The following is a 27496-nucleotide window of genomic DNA, read 5'->3' on the forward strand; positions in this document are numbered from 1 at the left end:
CGGCGAACCTTAAAAAGCCAAAGGCAGCTTGTGCTTAGGTGAGACAAATATTTTATAAAAAACAACTTAATTGCTTTCAACATAACAGCATCACATTTATGGATTGGGCACCCATCAACTAGGCTGCTTCCACTTGCTATCCTTTCCTCTTTTCCCGATACTTTCTGATCACTATCTTGTTATAGGTACAAGGGACAAAAAAGTAAGGTATAGGTGGGCACGGCTCGTCGTTGAATACCCGACACCATCCCACAATTATTCATGTACAGACTTTCCAAAATAACCCATTATAGGGAAGTGGTTGGATAAGTGATGCGATCAGGATCAATTTTCAATAGCTTCCGCCCTTAGGCCAAAACACATCAGTGTACCAAAATTTCCTCAAAATATCTCAAAAATTGTTGCTGTGGGTTGAACACGAGAAAGAAAACAAGACAGGCGAGCGTATAGACGGACAGACAAGCTTGGAAATTTGTTCTGAATCGATCGGCGTAATAATAAGTAGTGGTGTAGCTTACAAAAATAACAAATAGATCCGCGATAAAAGGAATATTGTATTCTCCAAACGGAATCGATAGGAGTTAATCCACTTAAAATATTGCAAACTGACTGACATGTTTTGAATTTTTCGAATCGAGAAAAATGAATTTAACTACGAAACCAACATTTCACTTGCAGCATGTGATGGAATTTTAAATGTCTTTCTGTCACACAAAGATGCTCTATTAACAATAGTTTTGCTCCGTTGTCTTTGACGATTAACTATAAAAATCATTTTCGAGCGTTTCTATTGTAACTCCGGGATAGTAGCTTACGAAAGGTTCACAATTTTTTCTATCCTTTCAAAAGTATTCATCCTTCTTGGTTTTATTGCATCTAGTATGTCATTTGCACATACATGAGAATGTAAGTGTGTGCATTTCAATCAAGCATTTGAAATGAACATAGATCTACACTTCGTTTTAAAATAAATAAACCATTGTCCCTGTCAGTGCGCTAAAACTCTTTAATTCAAGCACATGGGAATAAAATCTCTTTTTCTAGATTCCAATGTCTTCCTCTATATGTCAATCTCTGTTTGCCTGCCATCTCTTGTTAAGATCGTATTTTTTTTTTCTCCCAAATTATGAAAAATGTTCTTAAAATACATAATTGTTTCGTCGTTGCCTTATTTTTGACTAAAGCTAGACGTGCCTGATAGTTCTTCAACGATTCTTCGAAAGCTTCGACTACCTGCTCCAATTTCTGCGACTATCGGCGTTCCAACATTAGGCGATAAATAAACAAGCAGACGAAAGGGACGACGCAGATAATTAAATGATTAACGAACAAGCACGAGCTTGTCTTTCACTTTCGTCAAGAAAAGTCCAAAAATCATACAACATATGTCCGACCTATAGACACGCTCACAGCCAACAATGCGCAAAACTTCTAACAGCTTTTGTTACCTTCCCTCTTTAAAATTTTTGCTTGATATAAGCCTTAGGTGAAAATCGAAAGCCAATTGATTCGGGTCCAAAACTCGTCCAAAACTAACACAAAAGGAAAACAAGTTGAGCTTCATAAACGGGCTAAGCCAACTATTAAATACTCCATAATACTGAACTCAATATAATTCTTCACTTATGTCGGTTCTTGAAACTCCAAATCTTATTCCTGCATATCCTATACGGACTCCCTTTCTTGACAAAAAAATTGTATGCCAAACAAATAGCTATTTTGCATGCGTTCTCACCATAACATACTAACAATTAGACGGTGTTGCTTACAAAGGCTTACTTCGTGTCAAAACACTTATACGGCAAGAGGTTCAAAAAATAATCCCATTACGTCCATATTTCCCGGGCGCAGTTGGTACGCCAAAGTACTATTTTCAATGCTCTTTGTGGGAAAACGCCAAAAATGAAAATATATCTTTTCTTAAAACGCTCACTGAAAACATATGGGTCATGATTTTAAAACTGCTCCGATCTTGTGATTAAATATGTCAGCGGATCAAATGTCATCGAAACGTGTCGACAACTGCGATCTGCACGTGCAAAAATGCGTAGACGGACCTCAGATAGACAGGCGAAAACCATTCAAAAGATAATCTGTAAGTTTGCGTTCTTTTACTACTCCTATCTGAGGTTATAATGGTCTCATCGGTGAGAAAGGATTTTGAACAAATTAAGTAAAGTAAATTAAAAAAGAAGAGCAAACCAATCAAAATTTATTGCTATTATGCCTCAAACCACCTTTGGCCCTTGATACCTACTAACTGCATTAGCTTATCGTACATCCTATGACCTACCAATTAAACCTATCGGCGTCCTTTTTTCGTCTGTAACGATCACAAATTCACAACTGAAACCTAATAAGAATCGTCGTTTGGAGTTCACATTCATTTGTCCATTGTCTGGGATTGGCGTCAAACCGCCTTATGATCGCAAAATGTTAATTTAAAAACTTGGACCTTCGTATACTTAAAAGCAATCGTTATGCTACAAAACTGAGGCTACATGAGAAGAGATTCTTTAAAAATTCGAATAAATGTCATTCACTATTTAGTAGTATATATGTACGACCAACAGCGATGAAATGGTGGTCTTAATGCTTTGAGTATCCAGTGTGAATATATATCCGGCTTACTGATTTTGCATTTAATTTGCATGAAAACCGTTAACTTGTTTCAAATTTAAATACCAGTCGTGCTCAGCTACTTCAGAAGTTTTAAATAACCCTTGGTTTCCTTTTTCTGAGTAAGTCTCAATTTTCCACCTTATCTACTGTCGAATTCAGGCCCTTAAAAATTGCACAGCAAAATTGCGATTACTTTAAGCATTGCTGCAGCAGAACGAAAGATGGAAAGATAGAGGTACGGAGAGACGGAAAGATGGAAAGACGAAGAGAAGAACGGACAGAGAGACCTTGCTTAAAAGAGTAAAGGTCTACGACATATTTCGAAAAATTGCGTCTTTGCTGAAGCTACAAAAGCGGCAATCTAACTTCTAATTGAACAAACTTATATATAGGTCCAAGTTACATCGAAATTCCCAAAGCGCTTTTCAGTAGACCTGTTTGTTATTGTCGTTTGATATATATCCTTAATCCTGTTTGCAATCCCCGAGAACAAGCGAAAACAGACGATGACGAAAGAGAGATTATAGAAGAGAGAAAAGGCTCCAATTTTTTTAGACAAATGCCAGAAATTTCTCGAACTAGCACACATTAATCATGTTATGCCGCTATAATTCAAACTGCATCACATATAACATTTTATCACAATCACATCTGTTTCACGTCCCAATCATTCTGGAACATGTTGAGTGGTAAAAATTTCTCCAAAGCCTCAAAATTCCAGCAGCCACCACAATTACATGTTATTGATATTATTGTTTGACATTTTATTCTCATAGCCATCTCTTCTATGCACATATAGCAAAAAGTTTAAAAAACATTGCACTTAATAATAAAGATGACGTCAGGGAATCCCTAGTTGCAAATATCAATATATGGGAGCATAAATTTTTAAACGTATTTGAAAAACACACTGAGAAATGCATATATACATACATGCATATTATATGTTACATGAGCACAATTGTATTTGTGTGTTTCTTTCACTAATTTCGATCAATTTTATTATGCAATAATCTCGAATTTACGCAACTATGAGTTTGCTGATTTGTGTTTCAATTATTATTAACTTGCAAATAGATGCAAACATTCATACAATTTCAGGGGTAAGTAGCGGAAAGTACATGTTAATGTAACGACATTCTGAAAGATCTTTTCTAATCAGTCACTCCGCAATGGTGAGGAAATGTTTGCGAACTGAATTCACTGAAAAATTTCCAAAGAGTGCACATTTCTTCTCAAGTTCCGTTCCTTGTTAATTCACATTTGGAGAGAAACCACTTTAAAAGTAAATCGCTTAAAGCGCGCAATCCAAAGCATGGCTTAAAATTTGTACGGTTTCATTGTATCACTTGAACCTTCATATATCCATGCACTGTCATTTTGCTCTTTTAGTTAGCAAATCTTTCTGCGTTTGTGTTGAATTGGGTAGAACTTGTAACTCACTTATAACTCCTATTAAATTTATATGATCACACTTTCACTCATATCGTAAGACTGGATTCTTTTGTGCAAATTAGCGCATTTAAATCGCTTCTTTGTCTTCCTTTCGAACTATACGGCTTAAAAAATTGCTATTGGTTTTTTTAATTTTGGTTTAGTTTGTTTTTTTTTTTTTTATGTTTTTACAGTATTCTTAGGGACACTGTTGCTGCATTTCTGCTTTCGTTTTCATTATCTTCACTCCTTTGGATTACCGTGGATAAAATGACAGGAAACGAATACTTTAGTGCCGAAAGTTGTATTATGTTTCTAAACTGTAAACTGCAAAGTGGACGCTTTTAGTTTTTTTTTTTTTTGTTTTTTTGCTGGTTTTAGGAAACGGAGCACGCTACACCGCAGGAATGAACGACCGGCCAGCAATCATTCCTTTGCAAAGGAAAGCAAGCAATCAACTATCTCCATATCCTTTATTTGATATCGTTTTTTAAGTTTTTAAGTTCCTAAATCTCCCTCAAAATAAGTCTCACCGATGAAGTAAAGAGAATTTGTTCTCAGTTTATTTTAAGAGAATCGATATAAAGCTTTTACCCATCAAAAACTCTTAATTTTCTCTTTATAAACGGAAACAATGTGTGAAGAGTACAACACTACCTTACTTAAAACCAAGAAAAACTGTTAACAGTTTACACATGCTGTGTTTATACAAACTCTTAAGTGTTAACACGAATTTGTAAATAACAAATTAAAAATAATTCTTTAAGCAAATATTTTTAAATTAATGCTGAAGTTACGCAAACATATATATTAAATACGGAACATTACAATAATTACTTGGATTCAAATAATTAGACCTGTCGTTAACTAGTTACCTGCGTCGACCCTTTTGAAAATAAACCGAGACGCATTATAAATGTTAGACATGAATTGGAAGCGTACACTATGTAGAAAGCTTGGCTTAAGAATAATCTGAATTTCTGATTAACTTATTTTGTCATTCTTCCTATAAAGTCACATATCTATCATCCCAAAAGTCATAAAGCCATTTCATTCGGTTGCGTCGATACTAAATTCAAATGAAGAATATGGATCGGGTAGATTAATTTTATGAACCTCCTATACGTAAGCCTTTGTATGGAAGGCGGACTAGCTTTCACACTTTATATCGAGAGAGTCCACGAGAGTAATTTGATGCAGAGTTTAACTGTACAAAAACTGGGTCTCGTCAATCTAGTTCTAGTTCTAGTTCTTTGGCCTTACAGTCCCTTAATTATTAGTAATTTATAAAGAAAATAGATGAATAATATTGAGAGGCTTGATAAGAAGATTAAACTTCCTTAATTTTAATAGTGGCACTTCAGGCCTTGGGTTACCTAAAAATCCTTAATATATCATGTTCTAATAATTATCAGTAAGTTTGTTTATGTATGCATGCGTTCTGCTATTCGTATGCATTTGCATGCATTGTTTCGATTCGAATTTGCTAAGTTAGCTTTCTTTCTTAATTTCACAAGTTTTTTTATCATCATATGCCTTTCGGTTTCGAAATTTAGAATTAACTCCTTTTATATTAAGGCTACTACTTGCTATTTTACGAGGGGCCTATATTCATCTTTCTTTCGTCTCTCTCATCTTGACACCGCTCAACTTGTGGCACTCATTTCGACAAAGTTCCTATACATCGCCTTAAGCCAACTATTGCCGAACCACGTTTATTATACTCGAAAAAATGCAGATAATAATTGGAAGACAGACAAATCTTGCGCTTATTGCGCTCACGCGTTCATTGAGAGTACTGACCGCCAGAACACTCTACTCGCTATATTCAGACGTGTTTACAATGTTTTCAAAGGGATATAAGTACTGAAGCTCACGGGGATTTTGCTCAATAAATTATTAACAGATCAATGATTTCGCAAGGAATGAAATCCCTGAAAATTGTGGAAAGTCATGCAAAAATAACTGAAAAATGCACCGCATAAAAGGGATGAAGGGCTTCATTCTGTCGCTTTAGAAAAAATCAAAATTGTAAGGCGGTATAGAAACAATCAGTACGATTTTCCAAGAATATTTTATCTGCAAAGATCTACGAGACCGGGATAGTAACATATCGGCCAATAATTCCGGAAAATCGTCAGCAAAAAAAATTCACATTATTTTGAAGAATGACGTTTGTCAAAAATTCATCTCTTCTCGACCAAGTACTCATAATGATTTTAATGACGCTTCTATCCCAAACTGATCTGCGTTTATTCGCAATGGAACGAAAAAAACAAAATACAACTCGATGGTTACAAAACGCTAAATTAAATGAAGTTCAATTTGTGCGATCCTCTCAGACCTATTGTCCAGACCGAGCATGCAGCTAACATTACCTCTTTGTAAATTCCAAAAGGATGCTCCAGGAAAACGCATTTAGGTAAAACGACGATGTCGTTGTGAAAATTGAAATGCATCGAAGATCTTAACACAAAGTTCATCACATGTTAGAGAAGCTGTTCTTTTTTTATTTAGTCTCGTCAATGTAGAAATCACACTCATGCTCCCTCCTGCTAACGTTTCTTAAGCAGTACCAGTAACGGTTCTTTTCTAATATCAACTGATACGTTTTGGCAAATTGCTATTAATGTTGACATTAATATTGATATTAACCAAACTCTTCCCTTCTTATGCCCTTCACTAGTTGCGATGAAAGGGTGTATTCAGTTGCACTTGGACTTGAGATAGATTCATCTTTTATTACACCGAGCAGTTCAAAATCACTTTCTGATTTGAGTTAAGCGTGTCTATCCGTCTGTCCGTCTTATTTTTTTGTATATAAACTCTAGCCCGCAATATTTGAGATATTTTGATGAAATTTGGTGCATTGATCCAAGGACGAACAGTTCGAACCCTGAATGGAATATAAAAAGTTTAAGCCTTAAGTCTTCAATGGTGAATATAAATAAGTTTCTGATAAAATAGTCTTTCATTTTTTAATTTTAAGAAATCGTGCTTTCTTATCTCTCACTTACTTCTTCGATTCTTTTAATGACGCTTCTGGAGACGACACTTTACAATATGAGGTGCAAAATATTTTATTCAAATCGCTGCACTTCTGCTAACATTATTTCAACCGTATGCGGAAGAGACGAGTAATCTTTTGATGTCGTTTAGAAGCGGACAAGTAAGAAAATTATATTTTGTCATGACCGAATTTTTTATACCCATCATCATTATCCCAAAAAAAAGGAATAGAACTAAATTTTCGCACTCTATGATGTTGGTTGAGCGCGGCTAATTTTTTATATTTTCAGAATAAAAGTGGAAATTTATACGGTGTTAATGTTGTATGTTGGGGGCAATTAGCAAAAATAAGAGAGAGCAAAGGCATTCACAGTGTTTCTTGTGGCGTGTGGCGTGTGGGCGATTGAAAAGTTTGCGTCAATTTGACGAACAGACGGCGATGCTTAAATACATTGAGAACTTGCAAGTGGCCAATAATTCGTATACTTTATAAGGTAGTCTAAGCTTGCTTTTGTGCGTAATAAGGTTATTGAAAAAGAGCTTAAATTTCGATACATCACAATATTGAGTAGGAGTGGTCAATTCTTCCCATTTTCGTACTATACAGGTACTATAGCTCATGGATAGAATATACGTTCAACTTTTTGTAGACTTATCTGCCGTGGTCTATGAGTAATGCTTAAAAAATCAATTTTTTGGGCCATTTTGAAAAACCGAGGTATTCTCAATTTGGGCGATTTGACCCATTTTCAATACCAACCAGCGTGCAAGAGCTTTTACTGGTTCTACCAAAATTGAAGATTCATTTTTGCGGCCAGGAGTCTGTTGACAACAGACATTCATACTTAAATCGATTCAGAATTTTATGCGGATCAAGATTATATATACTTTGTGGGATCTCCGGAGCTTTCTGCTGCATAAAACCGATGCGAAAGTCATTTAACAACTGCTAGCTGCTATTGCTTAATGGAGCGAGGAATTGTTGATGAGAATTGATTTATACTTTGCGTTATTGACCATACTTGCGTCTCGATCAAGATTTTTATACTTTGCCGATGTTCTCTCAAATAGTTAATCGTAAGTCAAATCGGATAGATTTTCAGAAATTGTAACCACTGAAAAATTATGATAACGGTATTTTAATGAAGAAAACAATTACAAAATTAAATGTAGTTTAATTTTCCAAAATTGTAATTAATTGAATTAAAATTTAAAAACTATAATTTATTGAATTAAAATAATTTAATTGAAGGAATTAAGAAAAAAATGATTAAGAGACATCTGAAATCATTTGATTTAAATAATTGAAATTTTAAAAAAGTTTATTACAATAAAGTAATATTAATTTTAAAAATTGTTATGTATGTAGATCGCTTTTAATTAAATTTTTGTATAAAATTATAAAAAATGAAAAGAAAAACTGAATTAGAAGAACTTTGTTTCAATTAAAATTAGAAAATTAGAAAACTATTTTATAATTAAATATACTTTTATCTACATTATTATATTAAATTATAGAAAATTCACACTTACAATTTAATTAAAAATAAATTTTTTCAAACTCTTCCAATTAAATTGATTTTAACCATGAAAGAACTCCTTCAGTTGAACCTCTTTAAAAACAACATAATATAATATAACAAACTTATTTTTAGTACCTTAGCTCTTCCAGTTTAATTTTGCTAAATTATCATAGGAGCATTTGTTAATTCGAGACTATTCTATGGGATAATGATATTATCTACCGAAAACTCTGCAAGAGTCCCCTTCTCTTTGGCATTAAGTGGAAATCTTTAGCCTCATCCAATAAATCTCGACACTGATGCCAAGATCTTATAAGTTCTTCCCGGGCCACTCGATCTGCCAAAAATTGAGGTGATAACAAAGATCAACGCACTTGGGCCACCACTTGTGGGAACATGAACGCCCGTTTTTCTTTCCCATACACTACCCATTTTATACAGGCTTCAAATATAACCTCTACAGAGATTACATTAAGTTCGTCACGTTTAATTAGATCAATTAGTTCATCGAAATCTAGTGCTAGAAATCCGTCCGATTGCGAAACTTTTGTAAAATTTTGATCGATATACTTTTCGGCGACTTGTACAGCTCGTCGTATTCCCAAACATTCTTATCCCCAAAACGTTGTGAGGATGGCAACGTGAAATGAGAAAGTCGGCGCAAGCGTTACGGACCTTAAGCAACTAAAGAAACGAAGCGCCGACCATCAAACTTTGGACATTTTGATTATCGATGCGCACCTGTCCACTGTACGCAAAGTTGATCAAACTTTCCAAAGCACTAGGCTCGATCTATTTCATAGTAAACTCCTTAATACGACTCTCAGCCATGTTATTAGAAGAAGAACAAGCAACCTATACCAAAAAAATAAACGTTTGATTTTCTCAAATTTATATATATATTTATTTATATCTAGTGAACGTCATTTCTTGGGTGTTCGCTGTTCGCTTTGAGACTCCAGCATTGTTAGTGGTTACGATTCCCATAACGGGGCTTTAGCCCCCGTATAACGCGAGGAATAAGGTGTTACTAGCACTAGTTTTAACAATGTAATGCATCTTGAGACACGAACGAAAATCTCTCTCTGCTCACTTTTAAAGGAATTAATAATACATTTCGCAATAAAAAATAACTTTCATGCTCAAATTATATTATGAACATACACTATAACCTTAGTAGGAAAAGACTGATAAACGTTTCAAGAAGGACTATGAGAACGAATGGACGACATGCAGAAGCAATTCATTTCAATTATTACAGATTTGAACTAGAACTCGTGGGCGTTTTTGCAATTCTCGTTTAACAAATTAATATTGACAACCGCTTTGAACCTTTCCACGAGCCCAGGCGAAGACAGAGGAAGAGAAAATAAGATGAAAACAGCCGATCGAATTTTCTTACAGCTATAAATAAATTGCTTGCATATTTCTGCGCATACACTTGGTTTATTCTGTTCAAAATAAACATAATTACATTGTGATATCCCTAATATTATTATATATCATACATGATGTAGAATTGTAGATGTAAAATTAGAAAGATAATGTTAAAAGTAAAACGACAAAACACAAATAGTTATTTTCAAATTTTAGACATTTGACGACATATATATGTTTTTGAGCATTTTTGAGATGCTATTTTTGGCGGTAGAAAATGAAGAGCCAATGTGTTTCTTCCTTCATCAATAAAATAAAAAGTTTGGTTAGGAAATTAATGACGATTGTAAAGCTTCTTTAAGGCTAAAATTTGCAATTGTGCATTTCAACATGTTAAAGAAACGTTTGAGCGGATGTTTTTTGTTTAAAATAAGTTCTGATGAATCGTTCGGTAAATGAAGCCTTAATTCAATGCTTTGATATTTCATTGCTACCGTAAGAGTTAGCAAAGCTTTGATATCCACAGAGTATAATGGATTTTGAGCACGGGCTTTGTATAAACGTTCAGTTTGATCCATATGATATTCCATGAATGTTCGATCGTGTGTTTTCTGATGATAACGGCTAGTCCATAAGTCAATCGAACCCGAAATGAACCATGATTTTATGTCTTCGCATTTGCCACTGTCCTTGATCGGTGATCGGTTTTCTTCTTGCTGCGTTGAATTTTCGTTGAGTTCTAAACGATACAATTGCGAAAGTATAATTTCAACTGCTTTGGTATAACACTTGGACCAATATTTAAAGATTTGCAGATTATCGTCCAAACTCTGTGAATAGTCTTTATGCGCAATTATAGCTTTAATATCGTTGCGACTGGGGGTGAATACAAAGCTAACATGCTGTTGCTTCTCGTTATCAAGCTGTTGTGGTTTTTCCGATTTGCCATTCAAGTCTTCTTCGCTTAGCTCAACATGTTTGGTTTCGTTTACTTTCATTGGTAAGATTTCAAACGGATCGTGTAAATCGAAGATGAGTTTCTCGTACAATTCTATCATGTTATCGTTGTTCTGACAAACACTAAAAACATTAGCCAGGCAATATTCAAAATATTCTGTATTAGTCCCGTTTATAGATTTTGCCACATTCTGAGTAAGACAGAATGGATCTTGAACGCAAAGACGAGTATCAATTCGAAGTTGTTCAGGATCTTTATTAAAATATTGACTCGTAGTAAGCAACTGATTCTGATACTCGAAGAAGTTAATGCTGTCATTGACGAAATCGTTACGGGGAATTGCGCTGCCCAAATAAGGTGACAATACAACAGAAGATAAGTCACAACTTTTATAAAAACCAAAAAAACCTTTGATTAATTCAAAGGTGGTTATGGAGGGGGGTAGGCAAGGTTTGTTTTCATTACTTTCCATATCAAAAGCATAATTTACACCTTGCACGAGATGCTCGTTGCAATTTGCTTGCAATTTCTTTATTGGCAATAAAATTGCCAGATTGTTGTAATTCTCTAGAGGCTGTTGCAAATAGAATATCGCCAATATGATTAGACAATAGCTGCTCATATTACCGTATTTCACAATTTGCATATGTTTAGCCCATATTTTCAAAAATAACAGCAGGAAGTGTATACGAACGTCAGTACGAACTAAAGCCTGCAGAAAGCGAGTGCTGTCTACGCTACTAGGGCAACTTAGGTTAATATCAACGCTGAAACCCGTGTCTTTATGTTTGCATTTGACAATAGGCACCCTGGCACTACGGATCGCAAGAACATCCAAGAAATGTTTGCTGTTAATTAAAACTCTATATACACGATTGAAGATTTTGCGATTAAGGGGATCGCACTTTTGCTGGCTGCGTCGGCTCTCAGTACTTTGCAACTGCACAGATGAAACATCTATATAGACGTCAATATCACAATCTGCATTTGAATTTTAGTTATTCCTTATCTAGAGATGTATCAAAGTTAACTATAAATACTAACCTCTCAGTGCCAAATTAGTGGCTATGGAACCAAAAGCAAAAATTTTCAATTGATCTGTTAATGTTTTTAACTCTTTTGCTAAGCAGTTTCGTATCCGGACGAAAATTAGTTCCAAGCATTCGTGATCTATCGACAATATTTTGAAAATACTCTGCAATTCCTCTCCTGGTTTACAATTCTTGAGACTTTCGTGAATCCTGCTGCGTTCTTCTAACTTTTCCGGAGTATTAAGAAATTTTAAAGTCGCTTTGTAACGATTTAATTTCTTATTATGCTTAGGCCGGTGCAATTCTCGAACGTCGGAACCCTTTAAACTATTCATATTGGCAAACAAACCAAAAAAGAAAAACCGCAGTTTAACGATCGTAAGTCAGGTGAACTACCGTTCGTCCCTAAACTTGTGTTTTCTTCCTATATTGATAAAATTAACACATTCTTCTGACGTTTTATTTCAGCGTCCTGCTTATCGCCTTTGGAATATGCGTCAGTGTCGGCAACAACAATGTGTTTTTAGAATTAACTTCGTTTGGCTTGACATTAACACGCACAATCAACAAGAACTACTAAGTAAAGAAAACAAAGAATTTATTTTATACATTTATCGGATCATATCGGAATGTTCTTAAACTTACTTCTTGTTCACACATATTAAAATAAGGATGTAAAATGTATATTCATAAATAATAGTCGTCTTCTTCTTTTTCTTTTCACATAATTGGTGTTATTTGCGTTTGTTTGACTATCTAACGATATAATTGAAAAACTTGAAGAAAACGTGTAAAAGTTGAGCAATGGAATTAATAACCACTACTACCACCAACTACTTTTCCTTGTTTTCTTTGTTTTATCGGTGTGAAAATAGAGGACTCGTAAGTAAAAATGATCAGAAATAATACTCAGTAGTAGGCAAACCCAAAAGCGGATAAATATTCCGTTGGACATATTGGCCACATTCAAAAAACAAAAACATTTACTCCAAGACGTTCACGTTTACAACGCAAGGCTTAGAATTCAGGCTTGCTCATTTAATTACTCTCATATGGCACCAAATTCGCGTTAAGAACAATAGCGCTTTTAAACGCTATTCAAACTGAGATGAAAGATAACTAAAAAAGCTATGGTGGCCGCACTAAAAGCTCTGATAAACGTCAGATAAATTAATCAACGTAATAAAATTGTGAATAGATGGTAAAAATAATTAAATTATTTACTTCGTGGAATGAAAAAATATTAACACTTATGCGAAAGGATATGTCATCTCTAAAAACTTGTGCTGTGTGTGGTGACAAAGCCCTCGGATACAATTTTAATGCTATAACCTGTGAAAGTTGCAAGGCCTTTTTCAGGCGGAATGCTTTGTCTAAAAAGCAATTCAACTGCCTATTCAATCAAAACTGTGAGGTTACGGTGATAACCAGGAGATTTTGTCAGAAATGTCGTTTGAAGAAGTGCCTAAATATTGGTATGAAAAGTGAGAACATCATGTCTGAGGAAGACAAATTAGTTAAGAGGCGTAAAGTAGAAAGTAATCGTGTTATGAATAAACTTAAAAATGACAAAAGCAGTAAATTAAATAAACCCAGTGAGAACGAGTTGCATGAAGAGACCATAACTATTAATAGTAATGGTTGCGATTCTTACTCACAACAAAGTAGTGGCTCCTGCGATGGATTGAGAACGTTAAGCCCAAGTACATCTCCACAATTGTGTTCTGCGGTGCTAGCCAAAAATTTAAACCCGGAATATATGACAAGCAAAGAGATTGTAGATTTCATTTTGTGTGACCCGGAGCAAACATCACAAGCCATAAATAAGTTAATGAGAACGCCAACAGAAGCTCTCTCAACCCTAGAAATAATTATTGATTCCCAAGTTGATGCCTTAAGATTAATATCACATCTGATTAATTATCCAGGTAAAATTAAAAATAATGGACCGGCATTTATTCTCTAACATGAACACATTTGTTCTCATCTATATTTAAGGCGATGCTCTAAAAATCATCAGTAAAATCATGAACTCTCCACTAAGCCCCCTTGCAGTATTTACAAAGTCTATGAGCTCGCCCAAGGACGTTTTGGACATTATATCGAAAGTTATCAGTTCACCTGAAAATGTATTACAGTTTGTACGAAATCTCATGGATTCGCCAGCAAATGCTGCACATATAATGGATAAATTCATGAATTCCCCTGCTGAGGCTTTGAGTCTGTTAAACCGCTTACTGAAAGGAGGTGACACATTAACAAGTCCACATCAACAAAAATTGTTACAGTTTCAGATAGATCATGAAAGTGTAGTAGCCAAAACTGCTAATTCTACTACACTCGCTGCTGATAATAATAAATATGTAAGGGAAACATATATAGATGACCCGATAATTTTAAAAGACGTCCATGTAGAGCAGAATAATTTTGATAACACGTTACCATTGCCATTTACTTCGGATTCCTTACCTGCTTTGAAATGCCATAATTCCGTAGCCTCGCACTCAAATCAGCGTGTAAGTCGTGTAATGTGTGGTGACTCAACTATGGCTTCTGAAGTGGACATTGCAGCTGCCGAATTTGCAAACGAATACTTTGACATTAAAACTTTTGCACAAAATTCACTTTCCGACGATTCTATCTTTAACTTTACGGATAATCTTAACTCATTAGAATCGGTACTCACTGAAGTAATACGAATTGAATATCAAGCTTTTAACGATTTACCATCAAAAGATAATACGAAAAAAGAAGAAAACGTTACCCCTCCCAGCAATAGCAACAACTCGCAAAATGTGATAATTTCGCCTTTAATGTTAAATAAAAATGTTTCAACTACCCAACATGACATTAAACCATCGCAAAATCACCGGGGAACGTCTACGTCGCATAATCTTAATGAAATTGAAATAATGAAATTGAGCGAGTTGAAGACGGCGAGTGAGGCCCTTTATCTGCCGGTTGATGACGACTTGACTGTGCTAATGAGCAATGATAGGATTAAGGTAAGCTAAAGTTGAATGGAATTTGGGTTAAAAAGAATAAAAGTAAAATCGAAGACGGAAAGTCAGATTAACATTTAAACATTTTTGTTTAAACAAATCACTCCTAAGAAGCTGCTGTTGGCAAAAGGTTTTTTGTTGTACGTTTTTATTTTCTTTCTGTGACACGTACTCTGGCACTGTGAAGTAAAGGTACGCACTCAGAATAATGTAGTGCGTGACATGTTTCATGTTTCATTATAACCCCTGCATTGCAGTGCATTTGCAGAATTTCTTAAAAACTGTAGATATTGATTTCGATGTCCTGCACGAATATTTTAATAGTAATATTCGAAAATTGATAGCAGACTTTGAATGATATAAATACAGAATTAGTTCATTTGTGAAAAAGGGCTGAATGAAAACGACTTGAGAAAGACAATGGTCTTCTGTAAATAATCTGCATAATATAACAAATTTCAATTCAACGGTCAGTCCGAAGTTTTTTGCAACTGAATAAGCGACCACACTTTTACCCAAGACTTTTTTTTAGTTTTTACACATTTGTTTGTAGTACATTTACATTCTTTTCTTGTTGATTTCAGCCTGAAGAAAGTCAGCAAGACTTCAAATTGCTGCAAGTCATCAACTTAACTGCAGTAGCCATAAAACGCCTTATAAAAATGGCAAAAAAAATTGCAGCTTTCCGTGATATGTGCCAAGAAGATCAAGTGGCTTTACTAAAAGGTGGCTGTACAGAAATGATGATAATGCGTTCTGTATTAACCTACGATGATGATCGTAACACATGGAAGGTTAGTAACGTACACTTTTTATGATCGCCGCTCTCAAGGTATTACAGAAGATGTTAAATAATCGGTTCATGAATTTAATGTACAAGATCAAATCGACATACCGGCTTCGTCAGCCATCCAATTCCAACACTTACGTCTTTAATACTCATTCACCCGTTGATTTGTTTACTATCTTTGAGTGGCCTGACGATGTTGATATGTTTAGATGTGTTATTATATTTAAATTATCCCGTATTTTCGATATAAATACAATCTCTGCCGGATAATTTTGTTGAAGCATTTTTTATAAAAATAGTATTCTCCTGTTTACCTCCTCCGAGTTGGTGTTTGTCAATCACAGTCACGTTATTGATGTTTACGCTAAATACTACTAGATTTGCGTGAATATTATTATTATTATTAATTTCGCCAGAGAAATAAATTCTAAGACTAAACTCTTAAAAACACTAGCATCTAAGGCTATCGGCTTTTATTAAAAACTCTACCGCACTTGAGGAGATTCGAACCCACGTGAATATACTTGGGCAATGTATTTTAAAATAAAATGTAATTAAGTTTAAAAATAATTATGCCTAATGGTTGGATCATATACGCAGTGCAGTTTTTTTCTATTAGCAGCGTGGTTCGAAGTTGATCTTCCTCATTTTCGAAATAAAACTGCCACGTTTAAACGCTCACGCGAGAGCTGGGCGAAATTAAATCGCCTGAGAATTTTTAAGTAACCAAGAATATATATTCTAAACGGATGCTTTGCCTATATTGCAAACAAACTAATAAATCTAATATGCTTCCACGATGGTTTAAAAATAACTCCTCTCATCAGGTTTGATTTACATGAGCATTGAACAACTCCTTTGCGCTCCATTTCATCCACTTGTTAAATACATTTAATTAATTATAATTTTCAACATCTTCTTGATAAGATCGGCTTTTTAACATCTTCCCATTTTTTTAGTTATTAACAATGTTAATCAATAACTTGGTTATGCAAATGTTTGTAAATATAGATTCCGCATACCAAAGAGGATATGTCGAATATACGAGCTGAAGTTCTAAAACTAGCAAAGGGAAATGTCTATGAAGAACATTTGAAGTTTATTAGTACATTTGATGAAAAATGGCGTATGGATGAAAACATTATATTGATAATGTGTGCTATTCTTCTTTTTACACCGACAAGATCTCGTGTTATACATTCGGACGTGATAAAATTGGAGCAGGTAAGAAAGCTAACATTTTAAATATAAAATATTAATCGTATATATTTATATCTTCTCGTGTTATAGAATTCATACTATTATCTGCTACGAAGATATTTGGAATCAGTTTATTCAGGCTGTGAAGCTAAATCTGCCTTCATAAAACTCATTGAGAAAATTTCAGACGTTGTGCGTCTAAATAAATTCATCATCGGCGTATACCTGAACGTGAATCCTTCTTTGATCGAACCATTGCTGAGAGAAATATTCGATTTGAAAAATCATTGATGTCATCGACTAACTTTTCACACTTTATGTGAAGTGAATTTAATTCATTTTATGTACGTGTTTCTCAACTGTAAATACAAATCCCACTAGATTGTTAAAGTTTATTTCAATTGGAAAGCAAAGTAATAATATGAAAATTAAAGGAAATGTGACAGCTTTATACACTTTAGTTCGAATTTCATTTATTCACTGCCAAGTATTTTTCGCACCCGTGATGGCATTATCGAGGAATTTTATTTGTTGTTTGTTAGATTTTGTACAAGTTATGGAAAATTTTGTTTAAAAATTGGGATGGAGAAATGAATTAGAATTAGGCAGCTGAACAAAACGGATTCGATTAAGATAGATTTCTTACATATTTCAATACTCGTAACATTATCATAGAGATTAGAAGCTAGCTTCTCATCACTACGCAACGTAAAAAGCATCCGTCCGCCATTCACAGGAATTGCACAATCAAAGCGAATTATTATCACTAACAAGGAAATGCTTACGGAAAACTTTATTATTATGCGATGATTTTCAGGGCAGGAAATCAACTACATTCACCAAGCTCCAAAAAAATGCTTGATATAATAATTTCAATGCAAACAGCGATTTAATTTCGTACGCGGGATCCTCAAAGGAACTAAGCTAATGATAAGCAGACAAAATGGAAAATGTCATGAAAAACTGCTCGAACCACCATTACGTTATTCAGCCGAGACGTTTTGTTCTAGAAACTTGAAACAATATCAAATCTCGAAAATAATAACCATATTACCATTGATGCAATTGAAATATCAAGTTATTTGTGTAAAAAATTCAAAATTTTCTTTTTTAATAGAATATTACATCAAAATAAATGTGAACACCAAACATATTTTAGAAGAATACACATATATATGTGTTGCCTAAGTTTTGCCTGGTACCTAACGAAAACCAACAGTTTGTAAATTTGTCTATTTATTATTGGAAATTTTTACTATATTTTAAGAGTTGCAATTCTGAGCCCACTGCAAGAATTCTGGTAACTCGCTAACAGCCAAATTTCGCGACAAAGCTTTAACACGTAAATTGCGATCGGTTGTAATCAGCACCAATTCGGTTTGTATAAAGCATCTACCGTCTATGAACAGTTTACATGAGTTGAAACAGTTGAAAAGCAGAACTTTTAAAATAAAGTTACCTGAACTCGTCTCGGAACTCATCGTTTTGGACATAGCAACGGCTGTTGCTAAAATTTTGTCATCATTGGATATATTTTCCTCCTCAACTAAAGCGAACAGCGATGGATTTATAATGGATCCTTTTGTAGTGGCACATCTAAAAAGGTTGTAAATTTTGTATGTGTATAAATATTCAGAATGAAATTATGTATTCGTTAACTTAACCAAACTAAGTTTGATCGTCTGTTTATTTGCAACAACAACGCTTGTGTAAACCACACGTTTATTTTACATTTTTTTAAAGAGGACGAAAAAGATTATATGGTCTAAAAGTATATAAACATAAATATTCTCTAATTGTTGTTTATAACCTATAATTTTTCCCTAATATATCTGCGGGAAATTAAAAAAAAAAAATACTATGTGGTGAGAATAGAGTTGACTTCAACATTTGCAACCACATCAAGCGTTAAACCTTTGTCATAAAGAAGAACAACCAATCATTCATCTGTTCTTAGTTTTCTGTTTCCCATCAAAACGCATGGATTTCTGTTAAAAGGCATGGATTTCTGTTAAAATATGCAAACGGGTTTCTGTTCAAACGCATTTACATTTAAATAAAATCGAAAAATGATTCGCTCTAAGGACTAAGGCTCCCAAATGTTAACACTATCTCATATGCAAACATGTGTTAAGATTCAGAAGCTACGTTATATTTGTCAAATATTATAAGATCCATAGCGATAGACAGCAAAGACTATATAAATACACGTTGACAGCGCGATATTTAAACCGTGGTCTGAAAGTATGTATTTTGTTGTCGACAGACAGAGAAGGAGAGAGAATGTTTCGATCAAATTTAATTTTAGCTTCTTTTATCAAAAAATAAAGGAGTAGTGCTCGTAAGTGCCTCCAGGTATGTAACATGTTATGAAATAGAGATACAAAAGTTTTGCCCTAAATGCGTTTTGTTTGATATAGCATATAACGGCAGAATACTTAAACCTAAAATGTTCTCATTTTTTCCCTACCTTGCGGGAAACACTTACTACAAATTTATTCTAAACAGCGCATTACTTTAAGTGGCAAAGGGGCTTAAGGTTACGGATTTCTAAATCGAGTGCAGTAATTATTAGATAATTTAACTTACTTAATATAATTTTTTGATGATTTAATAAATTCCAAGGACTTTTTGGCGCGAGTAGAAACGTCATCATAATGGTGTATACGCTGCTTTTGCCAGTTCCCAGTATGATTTAATTTTACCCCTTTGGATAGGCCATCTAATTCTTTGATCACTAGAAGTTTTTGTCCAGATTATAATCGCAAAGTTTAAAGCAGAATCTTAGCCGTACCTGTAAGCGGAATAACTAAGGAGTAGCACTTGAATTCCTGAAGAATACGCTCGAAATCCTTTAAGCAATCGATAAAACAGTTTGTGTCAGGCAACAAACATTTCGGCCGAACTTCGATGTATACCTTTGTGTCCACCAACTTCAAAATTTCATTTAATTTATTATGGTACATACGTTTGGCATTAGATTGCGCTTCTAATTCCTTCTTTAATTTTGTTAAATGACTTATCTTATTGTCCAGCGCATTGTCGGTCACGCTTGATTTCAATGATTTGCGATTTGAAATTTCATTTAAATTATTTATAGATATTTCCTTGGAGGGTCCTTCAAACTGGCCAATTTGTTTGGTTCTAATAATCGTTTTGGTACTTTGAAGGTCATCTAAGACCCTTTTGATGTCTGAATTTAAGTCTTCTGCAACAAAATGCGGTCCCTCCGAAAATTGTACACGGCTTTTATTTTTAACGTAGACTTGTTCAAAATCCAAGATTTTCAACATTCTGCTTTTATATTGTAAACTCTCTTCGGAACAAACCATGTCATGTGTGGTTTTAGCCATTAGATTGGATATCGGTGTAAATCCAGACAAAAATAAATCCTCCTCTAAAAGGATATCTTCCTCTGAACTCAAATTTAAATTTTCTTGTTTAATAAGATTAAACAGTCGCTCTAATTCTGGCCAGCAATCGCAAGTAATTTGACTACATTAGTTTCAAAACATTAATATATTATTTTTATAAATTATTTGTCATTTCCTTACTCTTTACTTTTAACAGGCTCCCAAATATTAACATTTATCGTAAGCCAAATCGTATAGATTCTCAGAAATTGTAGCAACGTGTTCAAATCGAAGAAGCTAAATAAAATGCGCATGCATAAAATTATAACTTCGTGCTTAACTTTGAAGTTTCGGGAAGAGAAAGTTTACCTTTGATCGTCGTACTTTCCACTATTATCCTTTAAGTCGCTTAGAAAGCCGTTAGCTTTGCGTAAAATCACACCGAATATTTGGTTGCAAAAATTAAATGCATGGTAACGCTGCGTTTCTGAAATGTATTAATGGGTTTTAGTTAAATTTTAATGAATTGTTACACACCAATAATCACTTGTTGTCACTTCATTAAAATTGAGCTAACACAGAACTTTTAATCCATTACTGGGCATAGAAATAAGTACAAGAGTAAAGCGACCTTGCGGTGATCGCTGGAAAACTATGTTCACTTGAAGATTTGAAAAATATTATCCATGTGCTCTTGTTTGCAGCGCTCAAAAGTACTTATCAAGGAAATAGTAAAATGTGTATATTTCTAAATATTTATAATGCATATTTCTAATATATCTATCTGCGTGATGTTTCCTTCCGCTTTGAGCATTCATTGAAGAAAAAAATTTTGATAAACAGTTGAAGTTGAACGCATTCATTCTTAATTTATGGTCATAAATCTAAATTGAAAAAGCAGGTTTTCAAGTAACAAAAGCTATTCTTTGTAATCAATAGCAGGGCAGACTAATTTGTGTTGGTGCCGTATTATTATTATGCATACGGTTTGAATGAAGAATTACCTATAACGCGTGTATAACACATAGGTATCATATCAGTCAGTAACTGACCTAGACAGGTCTCAATATATGATATCTTGCAATTATTTATTTATAGTCAATGATCCCGACCCTATTATTATATTGTTTGAAACGATACTATATTGCAAGTCAAGAATTACGAGCATAAGTACGGGTAAATATCGCCGCAAATGAGGGTAAGTCAATTAATGTCCAAAATAGCACAGTAGAAGAACCTAGCTGATAGAATGTAACGATTTTCTGCCGGGCTCCTTTTCTCAAACATCAGATACTTATTGTGCGTTTCTTCCAGTTATGTTTTATGTTTTGAGATTTTATTCTAAGCTTTCTATTTTCAGTTTTTGAAACTTTAGCAGAGACAGCAGCATAATTCTCACACTATGAACTTGTGAATTATTTCGTATTCTTTTTGTTCATTTTCATTCAAAACGTTGCTTTTCTTATGCTATGGATAATTATGAAAAATGGAAAAAGATAAAAAAGACATAAATAAATGTGCAAGTGAAAGGAACTCAGATAATCATTTTTATCACTCTAACAGAGATTTGAAAGTGAGCCGTGTGAAAGCCAATCTAAGAGTTGCTTTACCCGTGAGTCGTGATGGTCGCGCTAAGACAACCGAATTTGAATTAAAAATGAATTACTCTGTTTTTTATATAACTTCTTAAAAACAAATATGTAAATAATGTTTTATGCAAATAAAATATACAGCAGTCTTGATTTATTACAAATAGTAAGATTTTGAACACTCTAAGAAATTCTTTCGAAACATCATTCCGCTTATTCTCATTTAGCAAAATGGTTTAGCTGTAACAGAATTGTTTAAGTAGTTTTCCACCACTTATTCTCATTTAGCAGAATTCTTTAGGTTTAACAGAATTGGCTCCCCATCTGAGAATATATTTAAATACGTTTGTTTACATTTTTCAATAAAAATTGCCTGAGAATCTGAGAATAAGCATGTAAAATTTGGTGACTTTAAAGAATAAGCCAATGGGAGATTGTTAAGGAATTTATTGAAAGCAACTGTGTTCTCCCTCTACTGTCAACAAATGGTAGTTTTTTTATAAACCGTGCAAAGGAAAAAAACCAGCTAACGGCTTTTGTAAAAGCAAAGCCGCTTGACAAGTGCAAAGTGAACAATTGCGAAAAAAAGTTAAAAAATATAAAAATGTAGAAAGCAAATAGAAAAATAGAAAGAATATTGCCTGATTAAGGCAAGGGAACGTAATTTTTCTCTTTTTAAGAACTTGGAAAACTTCAAAGAATGTGAAATTAAGAATTTTAGCTTTAGCAAGAATCTGATTGCAGTTAAGGAAGCTATTCAGTACGGAAAAGCGAAAAATGTGAGCAAGTAAAAGCAGATGAATTTACTAACGCAACCGTAAAACGCAAAGTGTTGAACAACCAAATAAATCAAAACTTATTGAAAACAAATCGGTATGCATGACGTATTATTACAGTAAAGGGCGTGAAAAAGGACCTCGTAGCACACGTCAATAGCGATAACATCCTTGATGTTCGAGTAGTAGAAACGATTTGGAAATAAATTAAAAAATAATGATACTATCTAAAGTTTGAGTGATAACATTGACTTGTTGCTAGTTATGTAAAATCCAGGGTAGCGCAATTTAAATAACGTCGGTTTCTTACGTTTCGAATTTGAAAAAAAAAATAGAGGAACATTCAAATAAAACAAAGCATCGTACTTCCAATGTAAAAATTATGAAATTCGCTTAACTTTTATGTTGTATAGATTGAACAGGTAAATTTCACTAACCTTTTTTCATATTAGTTTCCAAAACAAAAATATTTAATGCGACTATTTTTAAAAAATGAGAGCGGGGTAATTGTGCTTTCTCATTCATTAACAAAACGCTTAGTTCTAATATGAACTTCCGCTGGTTCTCTTGAATCTGCTCCATTCTGTAACAATTAAAATATCTTTGTGAAAGGTAGTGTCGATATAAGAACAACTCTTACCCAACGCCCGTGAAGAGTTTACCAATGACATACAAATACAAAGACACGATCAGTCGTAAGAGCTGGAAAATTTAAAACAAAGGTCGATATAAAAATAAATTTGACCGAAAAGCAATATGTGCCGAATAGAGGACACAAAACATCTTACTATTACTAAAATGCCCTTTTTTATAAATTGATAACCCGCCTTTTGCAATGTATATTGCTTGATGAAATGGCGTAGTAGATATAAAAAAAGTTGCATTTGGCTTGGAAATAGCGTGTTATCTATATCTATATATGAACCGGCCGGAATCTTGGACGTGGGGACAGTCATAGTAAAAACACAAACTAACTTTGTAGTCGAAAGCGCATCGACATTTATAAAATTTTTTCAAACTTCAGATATTTGACCATATTTAACATTCGAACACGCCCATTCTCGGCTGGATTGCTTTTCATATCAATGCAGCTGATGAAAAATAAATATAAATATACGAAAAAAATTTTTACCTCTTCTGGATCCATTTCCATAAGACGTTTTTCCTCGCTGACAGCAAGTTTATAGTTGCTGCCATTGCAATCTGTGCAATCTGTGCGGTGTAAGCACCGCATACCATCTGGGTAAATCCACACTTCCTTACGCATAAATTTGGACGACTTAGCGTTGCAACGATATTTTTGCCTTATAGGAGATGTTTTCATTTCGCTCTCATGGTGCTAAAAAGGTATGTTGTAAAAAGAAACCCAACGGATAAACGCAAACTATAATATATAATCGTTAACATTAATTCTGGTAGGAAAGTGATGCAATAAGAACAGAACAGAACCTTTAATTAAAACTTTAGCGCGGTTTAGTATTTCCAATACATTTCAGATATGTCGTAATATATTAAATATTTTCAGAAAATGCTTCCTTTTTTTGACATAGGCAAGGGATCGCCTTTACTTTTGCGGTTGTAACTTCCACATTTCTATTTCAATTTTTATGAGTTTAAAATTAAGCAATCGGTACTTGATAGGATCTTTAGTTATTGCGAAAAAATTATAAAATTGTAATATAAAATATCATACCTTTTTGCGGATTTCATCGAATAAAATTAAAAGGCTTTCACGGGCAGATTGCGTAGCGTTCATAGACATAAGATTGCGCATATGGAAGTAAATAGCATCTAATTTTTTTCTCTGTAAAGACAAGAAATTTAGTCATGCAACAATAAGAACAATTTGGTAATCCATGCTTACAACAAAGTATCTGTCCTATCCTCTAAAAATGTTCTTTATCTCACATGCGTTCATGTAATAGGATATTTGAGTTTTGTAAAATGCAAACAATCCTGATTTAAAAAAATAGAAGACGAGTGTATATACTTAAAAACAGATCACTAACTAAAAGCCTAAAAAAAAGCGTGGTATAAGTCGTTAGTGAATACTTGTGCCATTTACATTCTTGGCATCACTGTACGGTTGTGCACTGTACTGAGGGATCACATTGTGATGTTTTGGAAAGGAAACAGTTTTTGCGTACTTTACGTGTTTGGCCATTTTAAGTTAATTTTGAAGGGACAGACTTTTTGGAATAGCCTCTTTTCTTTACCTGCAATTTACAATTACGTGTAAATTATTGTATAAAACATATGTCAGATAAAAATATATCGTATATATTTTTTATGTCTATGTACCATGTCGCATTTGGGTCGACACTTGTTGGACGTTGCAGTCCGGTCAAAAATGTTTGTGTGCTCAAACACGAAAAATGCCATATAGATAATCTAATTTCCCGGACAATAATGTCCTTGCTGCTGATATACCTATTACACGACACCGATATGTGACCTATAACGTCAAATAAAAAATAACTCACGGAATATATCGACACAATAGCCAGTTGATTGTAAGGAATTCCATTAGATGGTATTAAGGATTGAGCCTGTTGATAACATTTCGCTGCTTCAGAGTAATCTTGTCCTTGATGCTCCTTGATTTTATAACGCCATAAATCTCCCAAACATATGAGCAATTTTTGCGCAGTGACTTTTGCAATAAGTACGTTCTTATAATGTGAACGATGTGAAGTTTCATGACTATTATCCGTCTCCTGTAATCTGGCGAGGTGTTTCTTTGCCAAATGCTGATACAAGTCTTTATAAAACTTTAAACCGTCTTCAATTAGGGATATCATGTATTTTTTTGAGCGGGCGGTCGCCTCTTGTTTTAGATATCCACGTACGTTATAAAACAATATTTTCCAGAAAAATGAATCCACTTTATGTTCGCAGCAAAATTTTATGTGATCTATTAAAAGTTTTCTAAACGTGTTCTGCAATTCTGTGCGAATATGTTTGAATTTCTGCCAATTCTAAAAAATTTTATAGTCTGATCAGTTTCACATAAATATATTAACTCGCTTTTGGGCTTTTTATCAACTGTGCTTTGGTGAGCTAAACCTGCTAAATATTATATTGATGCTACTTGGAACATCTTCATCCAAAGTAAGAAATAACGTAAGACGTGATTCTCTAAGATATTATTCTATGAATACATGTCTAAATTTATATTAGTAGACACAGTACAGTCGACAAAAAGTTACCAAAGAAAATATAAATTGGTTACCTCAAGGATTTGATTATGCATTATCATTCTCAGCATACTCTCATACAAGTCGGCAATTGGCTTTTTGTATGCATCACTTAACGAATTAATCCATGAGGGTGAGGGTGCGCTTAGTACAGTTTGCCTGTCAGGCGATGCGTTACTATCATGTTTTTGATATTGTAATGTATGCATATAATGATTGCAGAAATCAATCCCTGTAACAACAAACAAAAGCTGGTGAAATTTTGATAAAGCTAAACAAAACTTTAGAAAAATAGTTTTTTAAATTTCGTTAATAAAATAAAGCCGTATGTGACCCTAGATTTTAGATTAAATGTATATTTATGCTAATGAACCTGTGTTATGAGACTCGCTTAAGGTTTTTGAATCATCAGTATTCAAACGTATTACTCCAGGCATCGATAACAAATTTTCATATTTCTCATCAGCGCGACGATGCTTTTCCATGCAAGTTAACCCGCGGTTTTCCAAAACGGGCCCAGACTCGCTGTTTAAAGACTCTTTCGTATCCCCAGATAAGCAAAGAAAGTAATTTATAGCGGTAATCCCACTTTCCTTATCAGCACCCGAACTGTCTCTTGGCACCGTGGCATCTCGTGACGAACTGACCTCCTCAACATGTGTGGACACATTTTCCGCCACCTTCGTTTTGCTATTGTGTGTTTCATTGCCTTGTTGGTTTCCGCTTGCTATAAATTTGTCCTGAAGCCGTTTGGGTAAATTCCCTATGATTAACGAAATATCATTTTGTTCTCGCGTTTCCGTTCGATACATATTTTAAACAAAACGCTTGCAACTGCATTTATGTTTTGGTTTTTTCTTTTGGTAATTAACAAATTACACACAATAAAAATTTATTAATGAAAATCAAAATCTCCGAAATTTTCTACTTGATAATAAACTCACAAAAAATAATCTACTCTCGAGAACACACAAAAACTGCGATAACAATGCCAGCAATATCCTAGTGGTGCCAATTTTTTCTTTTTCCTACTGAAGCAATAAACCACTTAAACCACAAGTGGTGCCAAGCAGCCAAAAAATCTTCTCACCACCAAAAGTTTCTTTTTATTTTTCAGTAACTTTGTACTTATCGCAGTTATCGCTTTAAGTATTATCGGCTGCTATCGTCCAACAAGAAATATTACTTTAAGAAACGCAGCAAAAGAAGCGGAATGTTTGTATTCAGTACACAAGTTTTATGAATTTAATTAAAATGAACAAAAAATGGTGAAAATAAAATCTGACCACATTTTGCATTATATTTTCAATGAACAGTGTGAACAGGAGAAGTGAATGAGAGAACTTCGAATTTTGTTACTTTAGCGGAGAAGTAAATGAGCGAACTTCGAATTATGTTAAATTTTTTACTTTAGAGCGTAAGTGAAAGAGTTTTCTAGCTAATAAATTGGACTCTTATTCTCACATCTTTGGAATTATTTAGAATCATTTTCAGTTGAAGGCAAATTTTTATACGCTTACTCTCGCATGCACGCAATTTTTACACAAGTACTTGAGCAATATTAAAAATTGTCAATAAATTGGACTCTTATTTTCACATCTTTGGAATTATTGAGAATCATTTTCAGTTGAAGGC

At 33.9% G+C, this 27496-nt stretch overlaps 3 protein-coding genes across 3 annotated transcripts; 1 reads left to right on the plus strand and 2 right to left on the minus strand.

The window, feature by feature from the left end:
• Window positions 1-10291: 10291 nt before the first annotated feature.
• On the minus strand, window positions 10292-12707 carry LOC119639172 (speckle targeted PIP5K1A-regulated poly(A) polymerase-like). Its single transcript, XM_038036429.1, has 3 exons — window positions 12600-12707; window positions 11968-12530; window positions 10292-11904 (listed from the first exon to the last, which is right to left on the minus strand). The coding sequence occupies exons 2-3, from the start codon at window positions 12287-12289 to the stop codon at window positions 10292-10294; spliced, it is 1935 nt and encodes a 644-aa protein (XP_037892357.1). The 5' UTR covers window positions 12290-12530; window positions 12600-12707.
• Window positions 12708-12913: 206 nt separating this feature from the next.
• Window positions 12914-17982, plus strand: LOC119639171 (nuclear hormone receptor HR96). Its single transcript, XM_038036428.1, has 5 exons — window positions 12914-13882; window positions 13953-14959; window positions 15541-15750; window positions 16758-16970; window positions 17037-17982. Exons 1-5 carry the CDS (start codon window positions 13153-13155, stop codon window positions 17235-17237), a joined length of 2361 nt encoding a protein of 786 aa, XP_037892356.1. The 5' UTR covers window positions 12914-13152; the 3' UTR covers window positions 17238-17982.
• A 112-nt stretch (window positions 17983-18094) lies between these two features.
• On the minus strand, window positions 18095-26875 carry LOC119639170 (telomerase-binding protein EST1A). The gene is made up of 13 exons (XM_038036427.1): window positions 26235-26875; window positions 25897-26093; window positions 25148-25642; window positions 24358-24468; window positions 23797-24003; window positions 23305-23366; window positions 23102-23247; window positions 20669-20786; window positions 20501-20596; window positions 19741-20441; window positions 19536-19683; window positions 18406-18542; window positions 18095-18345 (listed from the first exon to the last, which is right to left on the minus strand). Exons 1-13 carry the CDS (start codon window positions 26671-26673, stop codon window positions 18209-18211), a joined length of 2994 nt encoding a protein of 997 aa, XP_037892355.1. The 5' UTR covers window positions 26674-26875; the 3' UTR covers window positions 18095-18208.
• Window positions 26876-27496: the final 621 nt, after the last annotated feature.

The sequence above is a fragment of the Glossina fuscipes genome, unplaced genomic scaffold (genome assembly GCF_014805625.2).
Source record: "Glossina fuscipes isolate IAEA_lab_2018 unplaced genomic scaffold, Yale_Gfus_2 112, whole genome shotgun sequence".
In the NCBI taxonomy this organism is placed as follows: Eukaryota; Metazoa; Arthropoda; class Insecta; order Diptera; family Glossinidae; genus Glossina; species Glossina fuscipes.

Coding starts and splice junctions, on each gene's coding strand:
- LOC119639170 (XM_038036427.1), bottom strand. CDS start 26,673: ATGTATCGAACGGAAACGCGAGAACAAAATGATATTTCGTTAATCATA. Junction 24,469..25,147: donor CTATTGTGTCGATATATTCC/GTGAGTTATTTT, acceptor TTGTCTTTACAG/AGAAAAAAATTAGATGCTAT. Junction 18,346..18,405: donor GAGTTCCGAGACGAGTTCAG/GTAACTTTATTT, acceptor AACTGTTCATAG/ACGGTAGATGCTTTATACAA.
- LOC119639171 (XM_038036428.1), top strand. CDS start 13,153: ATGGTAAAAATAATTAAATTATTTACTTCGTGGAATGAAAAAATATTA. Junction 14,960..15,540: donor TGAGCAATGATAGGATTAAG/GTAAGCTAAAGT, acceptor TGTTGATTTCAG/CCTGAAGAAAGTCAGCAAGA. Junction 15,751..16,757: donor ATGATCGTAACACATGGAAG/GTTAGTAACGTA, acceptor TTGTAAATATAG/ATTCCGCATACCAAAGAGGA.
- LOC119639172 (XM_038036429.1), bottom strand. CDS start 12,289: ATGAATAGTTTAAAGGGTTCCGACGTTCGAGAATTGCACCGGCCTAAG. Junction 11,905..11,967: donor CACTAATTTGGCACTGAGAG/GTTAGTATTTAT, acceptor ATTCAAATGCAG/ATTGTGATATTGACGTCTAT.